At 33.1% G+C, this 16,360-nt stretch overlaps 1 protein-coding gene across 2 annotated transcripts in view; it reads right to left on the reverse strand.

Moving 5' to 3' along the window:
• LOC144842613 (histone lysine acetyltransferase CREBBP-like) overlaps nt 1-15,361 on the reverse strand; it is a 30,080-nt gene extending 14,719 nt beyond the window's left edge. For both annotated transcript variants that reach the window (XM_078699069.1, XM_078699068.1), the window contains exons 1-14: nt 14,865-15,361; nt 13,048-13,760; nt 9,120-9,587; nt 8,292-8,532; nt 5,838-5,951; nt 5,049-5,207; nt 4,487-4,595; nt 4,032-4,149; nt 3,578-3,773; nt 3,150-3,394; nt 2,046-2,285; nt 1,080-1,503; nt 494-612; nt 159-398 (exon numbers count right to left, since the gene is read on the reverse strand). In XM_078699069.1, coding sequence (XP_078555195.1) covers nt 159-398; nt 494-612; nt 1,080-1,503; nt 2,046-2,285; nt 3,150-3,394; nt 3,578-3,773; nt 4,032-4,149; nt 4,487-4,595; nt 5,049-5,207; nt 5,838-5,951; nt 8,292-8,532; nt 9,120-9,587; nt 13,048-13,760; nt 14,865-14,949 — 3,471 coding nt within the window. In that variant the 5' untranslated portion in view covers nt 14,950-15,361. The remainder of the gene's footprint in view (nt 1-158; nt 399-493; nt 613-1,079; nt 1,504-2,045; nt 2,286-3,149; nt 3,395-3,577; nt 3,774-4,031; nt 4,150-4,486; nt 4,596-5,048; nt 5,208-5,837; nt 5,952-8,291; nt 8,533-9,119; nt 9,588-13,047; nt 13,761-14,864) is intronic.
• Nucleotides 15,362-16,360: the final 999 nt, after the last annotated feature.

A 16,360-nucleotide genomic window follows, 5' to 3' on the forward strand; every position in this document is an offset into this window, starting at 1 on the left:
TACCATTTCACTCATAAGCATTCATTATTTGTATAATATATACCATGATATTCTATTGTACAGAAGACAGTTCCATGAAAATAACCTTATGTAATATCAAAACTGTATTTTCTATTGCATTTGTGAGTATTTTCTATAAAGTTCTTTCAACACCGTACCTTAGTACCACAACAAAAGCCTAGCTTCTTCATGACTGGCGTAATCTCTTGCTCAAACACTTCTCCCAGCTTAGCACAGTACTTGTAAACTCTGGAGGTTTTACGGTTGTAAAGCCAAGCATTTTCGAACATTAGCCAAACATCATTTACATATTGCCATGGGTCCGTGTACTGTCCGGTGTCAAGCCTCCTCTTAATCGTTGATAGATCCATCGGACGCTTTACTATATCAAAATAGTCCTGGAGAAAAAATTATATTTATTTATTATCCTACTAGGAAAAAAATGCAATATTATTTGAATAAACTTTAATATAAAATAAATTTGGAAATTTACCGGAATCTGTAGAAACTTTGGATCAACAGGCTGTCGGAAGGGAAGCGATTCGGGATCTTGTCTAAATAACTTTTCTAACGTTGGCATCAACGCTTGTCGTAGTTCATCAGGTTTAAACTCTGCAGAAAAAATAAAGGGGAAAAAACCATCTTTATTTATAAATGCACAATATAGAACAGATATAGCTTCTTATACAAAAACCAAACAGTGAACACAACTTTTTTATAACATTATGTTATCTTGATCTACAGAAAATTGTTCCTTTTCCCATAAAATGACCATGTTTTAAATTGGATGTGTTAAAAGGTGAATAATTATAGCGTCCAATAATGTGCAAATAGCCCACAATGCAATTTTACCGAATACTGGCACAGACGTTAGAGAATTGACATTTACAATAGGTTTTATAGTTTCTACAAATCTCCATGCAGGTGAGAAAGGCTGAGTAAGGTTGACATCAATATTAAGCTATCATAAAATCAAAATGTTGAAGGCTATATAAAGTTGATATAAAATTCCCTACAATTAGAAATAAAATAGATATATTTTTGCATTAGTTATATCATATCAGACAATTTGTACAAACCTTTCTTGTTTCGTGGAGCTTTAGGTGTTGTAGACGTACCAGGCTCGACTTTCATCACAGCCTTAGTATCAACTGAGTTAACCTCTGGTGAAGCAGAGGTTGTCGCAGACGCTGCAGTAGCATTGCCCTTCCCACCCGTTGCTCCGCCACTATTAGCCTTCGAGGGGGCAGGCGTGTCGGTCTCCATTTTAACGCCCGTCATTGGCGGTGCAATACTCATGGTACAGTTATCCGACGTAGTGGTACCGGGTTCGGTTTTAATTTGAACGATATTGGCCTTGGAATCTTGTGACATGCTACTACTAAGGAACGGTTTATCACCGGTGTCGTTAGGAAGGTTTGCGTCAGCTACTGAAGGTGGGTTGCTCTTGCCTCGTGATATCCCTTCTGACTTGCCATCTGTTGATACTGTTGTCTCAGAGCCCTATACATTAAAACAACATTATTATCTGATCAATTCAAACTCTTTGTACTGTATTTGAATTTGTTTAGTGTGAAAGTTTTGTAACACAGCATGACATTATTCTTTAAGGTTTATTGTCCCCCAAAAACATGAAAATGAAGATTAATAAAATCAGACTTTAAATAGGCCATTTTGCAGTTTTAATAAGGTTATTCACTTCTGTAAAAATATTTCAAAAATGCAAAGGAAACGTTTAATTTTAAACAAAAACCATTGTCTGACAGAATTCTAGAGTTTTTTTTGTAGTGAAATTAGTATTTTGGATAGTTTCTACTTTTTACAAAGTGAAAACAAATTGTACAACCATCAAATTCGGAAAGTTATGATGGGTTCGTGAGCACTCTCATGCAATTTGAAAAGCTAAGCAGACATGCCATGAAAATTTAAATTGCATCTATTATCGCAGTTATTAGCGCTTGTGTGAAAAAGGTTTTTTTTCTCTGGGAAAACATTGTATTCGCAGTGAAAAACAGGCTTTACTTACAAATTAACCATAAACTTACAATATTATCAATGTTAACTCCGGATGAAAGTGCATTTGGCATCATTTTACCATCACTTTGCATGGAACTTTTACCACCTTTGTCTCCTACTCCTCCTCCACCTTTACTAGCACCAGCATTACCAAGTTGAGGAGGAGCAGATACAGATAATGCATTGTGGGATGAGCCCACACTACTTTGAGACATGGTTGGAGATGGTATAGGTTGATTAGGGAGGCTTTTGTTGCCTTGAATTGGCATCTGTCACAAAGAAAATATACAAATAATCAGATGCCTAAACACACAATAATGTACATTTATGATATAACACTCACAGTAACAGACTGGATTTATATAATAATAATAATAAGTAATTTTAATCTTTTAGCCCCTTTTTATCTAAAAACTTTGTTGTATTTTTTAGTTGTAGTGCTTTCTGTGTTGATGCTGGTGTCTTTTTAATTTTTACTGTTTTATTTTTCTAATTATGATATGCCAGTTTTCAAAACAAATTTCTGTAAATTTGTTAATGGACAAATAAATACTTTATGACTATGACTATATAATTTGGGACTTTTTGACAAGTAAAAACATATACAGTAGAACCTCCATTTTAAGTACGGTACGGGACCGAAAGGCGTACGTAAAACAAGGGATTCGTAAAATCCAGGTTGACCTTAAATTGACCCCAAAATACGTAGATCGTAGCTAAAAAGGCTGCCGTGTTTGCCTACAGCATGCAGATGGTCACTTGTTTAGTTAGGCCCTTTACTAGGCCTAGACTAATCTAGAAAAGTACAGTATATACAGACTGTGCGATTTAGTTTAAATAAAGTGTTATAAAATATCAATGTTCTTGTATTTTCTATCAATAAAAACAGTCGCTGCTGTAGGGGAATGCACATTAGTTCCTCACACAGCCATGGCTTTGTGCTTTGTTGTTGTTAAATTGCGCCCTCAATGTAAGAAAATGATGACGTCATCTGTCATTTTAAGCGTACGTAAAATCAAGGGAACGTAAAATTAGGGTACGTAAAACGAAGGTTCTACTGTATTTCTATTTTACAGGAAAGAATCCTCTTAATAGGGCAAAACAATATAGGCGTTAAACAGAGTAAAGCTCACCACTGGCTGACTGATGTTATTTTGAGTTGCTGTTTGGCTTGGTGATGTCATGGGGGGTTGCATCTGGGGTCTAGGTGGGGGCATTGACATTGGACTTGTGAGGCCTGGTTGTCCCATTTGAGGTATCTGTGGGAAGTTGGCAAACGGATTTGGATTTGCTTGAGTAGATGGCGGAGTGTTCATACGTGTTGGCGCCATCACACCAGGAACTCCAGGCGCTTGTCCAGGCAAAGCAGTTGGACCATCTGAAATTATGAAAAACACAAATTATATACTTTATGCAGTGGTTAAAAGTGAAAGCATTTTTATAATATACAAAAATTAAGCCATGTTGTGATAACAGTAACTCATGGACTGAGTTGAGTATTGAAAATAGTAAAATATGTATTTTTTTTCTCATAGATGCAAATAATATTCTAGACACTCACTGAGCATGGGCATTCTGTTCGAAAGCGTGTGCGAGGAAGAAAGCATTTTCGCCGTAGCTTGCATGGAAGGCACCTGAGATGGTGTAGGTTGAGGTGAGCCAGTGGCACTCTGGTCCTGTATTCGTTTCATTCGTTTTTCTTCTAATTCTTTTTGAATTTTATAGATTTTCTCAGCGAGAAGATGATAATATTCTTCCTGTTGGGATATAAATAGTAATGTTGTGATTTCAATTAAATTATACATACACTGAAAAAAACCCAACAAAATAATTATTTTGCTTGTAAAGACAAACTAAACAGTTACATTAACCAGAAACCAGGAAAAAAAAAATATGGGATATTAGGTAAATAACTTTTTCTGATCCAATTTTTGAATGTTTTAGAATTCTTATTCAGGGGGAAAATATATCTTTACTACATAAATTCCTCACAACTGTATTACAATAACACTTACCCTACTACTAGCTGTCTCGTACATATCTTTCTCCACCTTGCGTGCATATGCTACTAAATTTGCCATACGCCTATCTTTAACAGCTGCGGGATCAGGGGAGGGGAATATTGCTTGAACTCTGCAAAGTAGAAACGTTGATAATAAAACATTACCAGTTTATAGAAGTGTAACATTACTAAAAATCACAAATTTAATTTCCTTTAGAATGTAAATTGATCGAATGATCTGATGCAAGTTTTTTTAAAAGTTTTTTGATATAGTGTCACATATGTACCACATGTGACACCTGTATCATGGGCCATAAGCCTAACCTAAACACAATAAAGGGGTCACATGATAGATATGTGACACTGTATTATGGAATTTGCCTATGATACTGTTCCATATGTGAACATAAAGTACAGTAAATTAGCTGATTTTTGTATATTGTTTATAAAATTCTATATAAAACTTACAACTTATGAACCAGGTGATTACGGAGATCCTGGGTGACGTGGCTATGCCACGGCTGTGATTTCGCCGCTGCAATTGATGCAAGATTCGTTGAACCACCTAAAAGATCATCTGTAAATCAAACAAAATTAGTATAAAGACAAAGAATTTAGTTATTAAAAATTAATGAATGCAATAGTATAGTCATGTATAACATGAAAATTTCTTGGTGCGACACCTAAAAATAAATACGAGTCAACCCTCCCAATACAAACATTTCTTCTCCCCCTACCTTAAAATCAAACTTTTCTAAACTTAAAAAAGATTCTAAATTATTTGTTACCATTAAAACATGTTACAACACAAATAAATTTTTGGAGCAAGTCCAAGGGTGTTTGGTAATAGAGTGAATTATCATGAACACTTTTATAGCACACATTTCTATGACATTAATCACAATTCAGTCATAACATTGGTTGAAATAAGTGTTTAGATCACTGGGTAAATTCTTCCAAATTTTGGGCACAGCTATAAAATTGACTGAACTATAAAATCATAGGTTAAAATAACTTTTTAATAACTTACTTGAAGTCATGCCTGTGTTTCTCAATCCTAGTCGATCCAACGTCCTTGCAATATCTTGCGACAATGCTGGATTTGGGTTCATATGAGAAGCCAATGCCGACGGCGGTGGATTAGGTCCCATAGCAGGGTTACCTGCAGCCTGCTTTAACAACAGGGCAGCTATAAAACAAATAAATATATGTTAAACATAAAAACAAGTCAGCTATCTTTGTTAAGACACCTTCAATATGAGGATCATTGTAACAATAAATAAGTTTAAAAAAAGAGAAAATAATTGCAATAAATGCAATATTCTGTTTAACTGTTGTACTTCTGTACAACACATTCTCCACACATATAAAATCAAAATAATAATAATAAAACAAGTTTGATGACAAAAAGTGAAAAACTTTATACCAAGACTACCAGAAATAAATGAGGTATAGTTGGGCAGTAAAAGAGACAATATAATGCTATACTATAATAAGAATATAATAAAAAAAAAAAGAAGGGAAAGTAGAAATCGTAGGCTAACGATAAATTACGGAAAATCCTGTTATCAAGCTCTGTCTACATTATTAAACTATATGACAAAAAAATGTGATGTGCCCATATATGGACACGATGATGTCATATCACACTTTTTTATCAGACTAGTTTGATAGTGTTGACAGAGCTTTATACTTAAATATGAAAAAAAAGCATTAATGGTTTCATAATTTACACTGTTCTAGGAATTAGACTGTAAACATTAATGTACAATGCTGTGAACATTTAATGAAACACGTAATGTATCTGAATTCAAATTACCTTGAGTTCTTGATCTGTCAGAGGCGTTCTTTAAAGGCAAACATACAGGGCAGTCACTACGAGTACAATTCTTCCAATGAGAGATTATTTGACGAGATGATGCGCAGTGAGGTACTACAAAAGAGGAAAACAAGATTACTAATAGATGTGTTCTCATTCAAATAAGAAAATAGTTGTATAGCAATAAACAGGGTACTTAAGGTACACTACACTGTGTGTTTCCAAACCAAAATAAAAGCAAAATTGAGAATGTTTCTAGGTTTTAACTGTCTGTATATTAGAGTAATGTAAGGCAATTTTTTTAACTTTTTGATAATGAAAATCTAATTTAATTGCTTGTAAATAGATTTATTTTTACACTTGCATTCATATTTTTATATATTTATTTAATGTAATTTTGTTAACTTATTTGATGCACTGTTTGTCTTGTAATTGTTATATATTAATATGTAAAGCGCCTTTGAACATGATTATTCATGAAAAAGGCGCTATAGAAATGTGGTATTATTATTATTAAGTTGAGGCCAAAATATATATTTAGCGTGTGAACCAAACAAAACCAGACTCAGTAGTTCACACTGGACAAAGAAAGAACTATAGGTGTTGGCCCTATAACAAAATCTAATTAGGACAACAAAAAATATAATAAAATAATTAACTATATTTTAAAAATAAAATTGAGAAGACACCCTACTTATTATCTCATTTAGAAAAATGAGTTTTATACCTTAACAAAGTTAGAGAAATTAATTAACAATTATAATTAGGTTATACAGCAGAGTCAAGAGCATTAATGTCCATGTGTGTCATGCTTGAATGAACTTACCAATACAGATTTAAATTCAGTAGAAAATCAAACCGCCTTACAAGTTACAAACACAAAAACAAGGATGCAATTAATTAGCATTCAGACTCTTCTACTTCAAAGATACCAATACAATCAAAATCAAGACACAAGCTAAAGAGATCGACACCCATGGTTTCTTTGTTCTCAAAATTAGATATCCTGAAAAGATGTTGTTTTATAAAATTGCTTTGTGTGTATATAAGCAATTTTGTCAACGTTTTCTAATAATATATTTTTAATATATTTTGCAGTTTATAAATAATTAATTTGTACTCTCTTGGTTAACACTCAGCTTCTAGAATTTATACTTTAGGATAAAATTATTTATCAATTTTTTAACATTGATTTACCAACCTTTAATAATTATAATTACTGTATTTGAATTAGAAGAATTTTTTATTCTTGTTCTTTGAAATGAAAGAACTAACATCAATTATTTGATTTAGTGATTTTATATAAGCATAAGATTTAAAATTAAGGGTTATAAAAATCATCAGTCATTCTTGGTTCTTGATGTGATAATACCTATTATTGCAGCACAAACAAAGCTATACTGGGATTGGGCTGAATGTGAACCAGAATACTAAGGTAACCCCCCTACTCATAACAAAAGATGCCGTGGGTTCTTTACACTTACAGTGAAGAACTCTGAATAAAAAATGTTGAATATGCCATTTTGTACAACGTTATTAACTTCCACAAAAATAAAAAATGGATAAAAAATAAATCTAAACAGAAACTTTTTTTTCAATCCCATTTTTAAAAAATGAATGACAATTATATGACATTAAAATGGTCCATCCAACAAAGCATTTAAAAAAAAATAATATAAATTTATAATTGTTGATTTAAATTGAATAGAAACATGTCCTATTACAACATTCTATACATGATTTTTCCACATGTAAACAAAATATTTTTCTTGTAGGCCTAAGCTTAAACAACACTAGTTTGTATACTCACTTCAAGCAAATGCACATTGCTATTGATAAATAACAATTTGTTCTTAAAGAAAGTGCAGCAAAGAACTATGCATTTTCTACTTCAGCTATTTCTATTGTAACCTTCAATAACAACAAATCAAAGGCCTTGACCTTGTTGACCTACTTTTGCAAAATTATACAAATTCAAAACTAAATGTGACATACTCTACAATTTGTATTACTTTTATTAAGTAGCACAAAAAAAATGAATATATGCAATTCGTTGAACTTATTTCATAATTAATAATTATTTTTTTTATCATTTACGTAATTTCTGAATTAAATTTGTTTTAGTAGATGTTGTATCACTTTACAATGTATAGATGGAGAGATATTGAAATCAATTTAAATGTTTTAAATCAATTAAATCTATAAAGGGCAGAAAACAGTTGATTAAGAAAATTACTATTTTTAAATAACAGATACAAATTGGTAAATATCATGAATATTGGGATTACATCAAACATGAAAAAACAATATTTAATAGAATTAATAATAGGGCGTAAAACAAACATTTTAAATTTAAAGTTGTAAATAAGTATGCTAAAATTATTGCACTAAATTATTGACTAGAACAACAAGTCGGTTTATTATATTTCAAGGATAATGGTCTACACTATTTACCTGTACAGTTTTTGCCAGCTTGACAATGCGTCATGTGATTGAGTACATTTTTCATGGTCCGACAGTGTGGAAGTGAGCATTGTTTTAATTCACCGTTAGCCTGGCTTTCCCTCCGCTGACACTTGTGTGCATGTAAAAGGAGCACTAGCTGCTGTTGTATAAGTTTTCTTTTCTCAGGGTCGGCTGTTGGCGTTTGAGTTGCGTTTGGGCCCATTGCAGTTTGTGCAGTCTGAGGCATATTCTGCAAAACACACAGCAAGGATTTATAGCAAAATGATAATTTTATGATTTTGAAAATACTTTTATTGTCATCGCTAGTTACAGCACAATCAATCTTTCTTAACTGCTATCAGCCTGTCACTGTATAATACACTACAAATCATACACTATTCAATTTCAGCTAAATCATTTTCCTTCACAAGTAATCTGATCTACATATATCATCCAGTACAATAATGCTTGCTATAGTAACATGAATGATATAATATATTTTATGAATGTTTAATTTCATAGGATATAAAAAACAGTGATGAAAAATGTGCAGTAAAAATATATTGTAGTAAAAAAAAGTGTTAATTCTTAACATTATATTTACCAATGATCTAGTAAAGTTTTTTTTACCAAGATCCATATTCAATTTTATTTACCAACAACCTTGTTTTAAAGATTGCTAGTGCGTAAACAATTCTATGACATTTAAAAAAAAAATATTGACTAGCCAAAACGGACCAGTCAATTGGAGATAATAGGCTAGTCATGGATTTTACTGGATATTGGACTGGTACAGTACTCAATTAAACATGGAATATAAACTATATAATAACTTACCATTCCAACATTACCAACTGGGTTAAGATTAGCAGTCATATCATTGGTCATCCTTTGGGATGCCTGAAGATTCGACGCCATTCCACCGGCCATGCTGGCCGCTAGACTCGGCTGTGCCTGCATGTTGTTAGGCATCACGCCACCGAGACCGCTGTTAATACTATTACCCATGTTTGCTGTGGCCATGTTGCCGAAATTGCCAGTGATATTGCCTGGAATTCGATTGACCATTGTATTCCCGGCCATTCCTGCCATATTACCAGCAACATTGCCTGGCATGTTCCCAGCCATGTTCCCAGCCATAGCATTTGACAGTTGGTTCGGCATCATGGTGGAGGTGGTTATTGTACCGGCAAATGAGTACTGCTGTAGCATGTTCACTGCTGGTACATTAACGTTGGAAGTTGAGAAGTGAAATGGGTTATTTCCAGCCTGGCCCATTTGGCCCGTGTTAACTGGCATACCAACCTGTGATAATAAACAAATACAAAAATGAAATAGTGTATTGGCAATATTTTAAATGTAAAAATATTAAGAAAAAACAAGCCTTCTCTTTATAAATTAAAGCTGTATTGCTCCCCATAACATGAAAAATAAAGACGAATAAATCAAACTTTAAATAGTCCATTTATAATTTTAATCAGCTATTCACTTTTTCGGCAGAAAAAAAACCGCATCATAAATGGTTGTATTTAACACAAATCCTATTACAAGTTTTCCAGAAAGAGTTTTTAGCTGATAAGTTTCCCCCTTAAATTTTACAGTTTAGCCAGAGGCAAATAATTTTCAAATGTTTTGCCTTGAAAAAATAATAAATCTGACATTAAAAAAATGGCCTATTAAATAAAAAAAATGAATGTAAACTTTTTTTTTTCAGGAGGACAATATACTAGTAACTTAAATTTTTCCAAAATTCCTTATATTCTACAGTACAGATGAAGAAATTTGAAACCACAACTAAATTATTAAAAGGTAAAAAATATAAAATGTCATTGTCAATCAGCCCATTTTACATTAATGTAGGTTACAATACAACTATTACTTTTTGTATAAAATTGTAAATTGGTACTATAAAAAATGGTAAAAATATAAATAAAATTGAAAATCAATATTAATACTAAATTATGATATAATGGAATTATTGAAGATAATAAACAAAGAACAACTTGTTGCGTGTTTATCAGACACAAAGAAAAAGGAAATAACCAATTAATTGTCTTCAATGGTGTGCCTATAAAAAACACCAAGTGAATATGACCTGAATATTACATACTGTATCCCTTCTGTTTCTTTCTAAAATATGAAATACAATTTATTTATGAGACTGACCTTATGCACAAAATAAGGATAGTACTTTGAACTCTTTTTTAACACATTCTTTTTAAACAGTTAAGGATAGGTATATTTACAATAATTATTGAATTCATTATGTTTGATATAATTTATAAATAACTGTTAGTAGTACCGATAGTAGATTTGCTTAAAGCCCCCTTCCCTACGTTTTTTAGATCTAATTTAAGATCACAAACTATATTTAATGTAAAAATAATACTATATGGTCCTATTGCGATAACTTTTTTCGTCTTTAAACGGTTAAAAATGTGAAAAATAAGTCGATTCTAATAATTATAGCGGCCCGCTATAAATCCCAAAATGCATTGCGCACGGATTGATATTTTTGTTTTTCACCTGTAATTCGCCCACTTTTCGATCGATCGTGAGGCCAAAACAAATGGAAGACTCCTAACTTTTCAGCGAAAATACCGGGTTTTCCCCAATTTGTATCAACGGAGTCTGGCAAAAATAGAAAGACAATTAATGCAGCAACTATACAACGTCAGGCTAGGTATATAGCTAGCGTACGATGTTCGTACGTTACCGATGTTTACCAGCTATGCCTACAAAACTAAGCCTAGCTAGGCTAGGCCTAAGACCGTCCACGAGAGGTCGATCGCCGCGAGCTACTTAGGTAGTGCATTGTTTCTCACTTTTTATCATAATTTACCATAAAACGTACATTTAAGACAAGGAATGACATGGTTTGATGTTTTTAAAGTGATATATATGTATTATTTTCCAAAAAACGTCCAAAATTGCAGGGAAGGGGTCTTTAATAAATACATTTTGTATTGCATTAAATTATACAGTACCACTTTAACAAAAAAAAGGGTGTGGCATTAACAAAAAGGTTACAAAATAACTTTAAAAATTGCTTATCACTAGTAGTAGTACTAGTAGTTGACTAATTGGTGAATACAGTCTAAATAACAAATACACCTAGTCTTATTATACAGTACTACAGTACGTACTTACTGTATGTAAAGATACAGTTACTGTACAAGAATACTGGTACTGTATTATTAAAGTTAAAATATATACTGTAGACACTGTTTCTACTATACAGAGTGTATCTCCCATTTTATGGTTTAACCTTCATATTGTTATTACGGATGCCTATACAAAGTATTACTGTTAAATAATATACAATTTTATCAAGCTATTTATATTTCATTACTTGATTGATACTAGTGGAGAAGATCATAAGGTTTACATGTGGCTCTGGTGCAACATGACTACAAGGTAGTGTTAACTACACAGTACTACAGTATTGAAGGGATTTCCCCATTTCCTTGATTGGTTGGTCGATGTTGACCTTTGTCTATGGATTTACATAAACACACAATAGGCATGTTTTCATACAGCATGTGGATCGAGGGCAAGTAGCAAATGTCTAGTTTTTTAAACATAAATATTTGTTTTTAAATACCTACAGCACACTCAGCATCATTTTAAATTTCTGTAAAATATTAATTTATAATGCTTTACTATAGTAAACAGATATTTTGAAAGTTATCAGGGTTTTAAATTATTCAATTTTAACATTCATTTATAATAATTTTGTATTCATTTTGTTATTTAAAAAACAATACAAAATGCAAAAGAAGAATTACATTTACATTACAAATACAGTAAAAACATTCTTAATATTTAGATCCCTCAAGAATGCTAAAGTCAGTCAGTGCTTATGGATGAAGCTCAATTTTTTACTTTTGCTGTTACAGTAGTTATAAAAAGTTTCCTCAATTATCATTATAAAGTATATTATTATATTGATTGGCATCATTTCAAATTGACAACCTTCTATTAGTACAAGTACACTACTACTACTGTAGTAGTATAAAACAATAGTGTGATAACAATTTTGTAATTTAAATATAGTTACTCTTATGCACTTGTCAATTGTATGACCCACTATACGACCCCCGGGAGAGGTGCGTCATTGGTGCGTCATTTACAAATAATTACTGACGCAGGGGCACGTCAAAAAACCTAGATGGTACGTCAAATCAATGACCAATGGTGTGTCAATGTCCGTCACTTTACCACCCAAAATATCATAAAAAACATGGTCACAGTGCGTCAAAATGGGTGCATCATGGTCACCTAAAGGTAAGTCACATTATTGACGCATGGGTGCGTCATGGTATTCATAAGGTATGACGCACATCGGACAAATGACGCACCTCTCCCGGGGGTCGTATAGTGGGTCATACAATTGACAAGTGCATTAGTTTAGAACATTAAACATTAGTTTAGAACATGACAATTTTGACATAATTGTATTGTACATTTTCATGATCTAAAAATACAACTATCATAAAAAAAACTGTTAATGAATAGTAATGATCTTTCTTTATTGTAAACCATGCTTTATATGATAACACACATAGCAGAGTCTTCTTTAATGTTTCAAATATCCCAATTCTGTCCTATTTAAACTACAGTATATTCTGAAAACCTTATTTTCCCTATTGCTTGCAGTTTGGCCAAATGCTCATCCTATCAGTGGCCATGGTTCTTGAGAAATTTTAACATTCAATAATAACTGCGTATAGCACGAATAAGAATTGAATTAAATTGTACATACCTTTCCCATAGCTGCTGGATTGACCGCCACATTTTGCATGTTTCCCATAGCATGCTGTTGCTGCTGAGGAACAGATGACATTGAACTGGCTAAAATATTAGAGTTGTTTGGCAACATACCTCCAGTACTGACATTTGTATTTCTATTCATGTTCATAGTGTTACCCATGTTACTATACGGGCCGGGGCCATTCATCATTATCGGTTTCATCTTATTATTCATTAGGCTGCCTGGGCTCGCAACGGCAGCATTAGTTGTCGTTGCCGATACCATCGTGGTTGGCATGCTCGCATTCACCGCCATAGCCAGTTTATTTTTCTGCTGGCCAGTGTTGGGCAAACCGACACTGGGTGGTCGTGGTGAATTCATATTGTTAGGCATAGGACTATTTGCACTGTTCATATTTGGGCTAGCACTGACAGAGTGAGTCTGGTGCATTTGGGTTGGAGCTGGACTAGTACCAGATTTTGCATTCACATTGGAGTTAGAGGCATTAGAGGACACGCCTCCGCCAGTCCTTGCTGGAGATGCAAGCAGTTGGGAAAGTTGCTTGTTTTTCTTTAGTGTTTCTGACGCAGTGTCAGGTACTGATGTTTGAAGTGTTCCATTTGATTCATTTTCAACAACTCCACTAGGATTATTTGCAGTGCTATCTCCAACTCCACTTGTTTGTATTAAGTCGTCTTGTAGGTCATCCAGAAGACCAAAAAATTCTGGCGATAAAAAAAGAGCAAACAATCAAAAACAGTAGACAGTTAAAATAATGTCAGGTTTGGTTATTTACTCAGGTTAAATGAGGATCACTGGGCAGTTATTGCTAACTTTGGTGGGTAGGAACCAACTTACCCGGACCTGACAAATAACTAAGCCTGTGTTATGAAAAATTTCACCAAATAATTGGTTATTATTAGTTGAAATTAATCTAAATACTACGATTTCAAAACCACCTTAAAACACCACAATTTAACATAACGCCATTGTTACACTATGTATGCTACAGTATGTTTTTGTTCTGCTTTCTGTATTTTTGTTTTTTTTGTTTTAAGGGCCTAAGTAAAAGTGTCGGGAGCTTTCAAGATCTTCTCTTTACCGTATATTTAGCAGTCGGACACAAAATACACGGTACTGTCTCCCTAGCCACACTAATTACATTTACTCGTCTGTGACTATTCAGTATGATTTTCAACTGGCTCCTTCTCAACTTTGGTTGTGAGAAAACTGGGAAAATCAGGAATACCAATAAACTAGTCCTAAAAGTTCTATCCCAATACTGACGATGTGATCAGTGTTAAGTTTCATTGAGAATATCCTAGTAGGCAAGCTTGAGCGAGGGTTGGCGACAGATCCGGCGACAGTAGGGGAAGTTGATTCAAACCAGCAAGGGTGTCCCCCCAAATGCCTTCAGGCATGTTAACCTGATCACCCATTTAAATTTCAACAAAGCATGGGTGTGTGGGGATGGATTGTTTGGCACGGTAGTAAAATTCAATTTGCATACAAAGTAATGTAGGACTTCTATTGAAACTAAATTGTATTTAGTAATAGTATATTATCCATTTTTTCACTCACTTACAGTAGCTTATCATCCTCTAGGCCTATTCTATCAATCCCATGCTTTACACAATTCAACAACATGAATAACACAGAACGTAAATGTTATAATTTGAAAAACGACTCATCTCCTTTTTTATCGACATCTTTAATGTTCTAGGCCTACCAAAAATGAACAAAATATCTAGCTTTACAAATATAATATGCTTTATAAAATGGTAAATTTTACTAATAGTGTTAATATAACAGGTTAAAACGATACTTACCACTATTTTCACTAGGTGTTACCACTGATGACATCTTCGGCCGTTTGTTTGGTGGGCCGCCTTCCACCAAATGGTCGGCCATCATGAGTTTAGCCGAGCCGGTAAATAATATAATAAATTAGTACATATAATTCTATCTATAAAACAGCACTGCAAACATTATGCAGGCAGTATATAAGTTCAGATTCTATCGAACTTGTTGTCTCCAATGTTAACTAAGTCATCCTACTATCTTTGAATACAAACGGTCGTTCCGTATCCCTCACACAAACGCGCTTCACGAAAATACACTTGGCTCGCTCAGGTGCTTTCAGTTACATCATAACGATACATAAATTTCAAAAGTTAGCCTCTATCCACAACCAAAAGAATACATTTTAAGTTAAGACTCCTCAAAGTAATATCCGAGCAGTTTACATAGATAAATAAATATCTTTTTCGTCGAATATTCCTCCGAAAATCGTAGCAAAATGGCGGCTGTTGATGAAACTTTTCTACGCTTGTCACAGATCTAACAAGGGAAGCTTCCGAATATTCCCGAAAACGAAATATAATTTATTCATACTTCCTCTCGTCAACATTAGATCACGTGGTACATTTACTGACTGTCTATTGGTCTATGGCTTGTGCGAGCTCTGCTGATTGACAACCCACATTGAATCGGACTTTTTCGGAATTGCCCGTAAATGTTCGGTCGTAAATAAGAAGGCATGATGGGAAGCTTTAAATGTACCCACAGGCCATCGCGAAAACCCTTTAACCTTTGACACTCAGCTGATGATGAGAATCATGTAGATTTTTAATAAAAAAATATCTTAAAATTGGGTTATGATCCTATTTTAAATTATTTAAATGCAATGTAATCATTATAAATGCAGTTTTATATTATTTAACTTTATAAAAATAGTTGTTTTATTAGGTGGTACAACAAAATCACCATATAAATGTGTCACAGCCATCAAAATAATGGACCAAGAGAAGGATTGAGCTAGAGTGTGATGACACTTGATAGTTTTCAGGAAAATAGAAACAAAATTCTTGAAATGAATATAAAATGTGTTATATAAACTATATAAAAATGATGTATTTATCATATATTCCGAATATTTATGATGGATAAAATCAATCCACAGAGAGGTGCTATAGTAGGCCTACTATTTGTAGGCCTACTCTCCAGGACCGAGTCTTTTTTTTACGTGTGACTTTTTTACACTGTAAATAAAGTAACATTTGTAATTTTGGGTATTAGTATTTCGATATGAAAAATCTTGTTTATGTTAGCCACTTGATTTTGAAACTGAAATGTAGATAAATGTAGATTATTTTCACCACCATTGGCCAGTAATCCCTTGAGAGTGAACTTTCTTCCAATAGGAGAAGCTAAATATACCATGTTTAAAGCTTGTTTGTAGTAAGTTTTGATTATGGGATAGAAAACTCTTGTAAATTTTAAAGCAATGAGTTCATATTATTATTAATTCATGTTGATTTTTAGA

This window comes from Antedon bifida, chromosome 5 (genome assembly GCF_963402885.1).
Source record: "Antedon bifida chromosome 5, ecAntBifi1.1, whole genome shotgun sequence".
NCBI lineage: Eukaryota > Metazoa > Echinodermata > Crinoidea > Comatulida > Antedonidae > Antedon > Antedon bifida.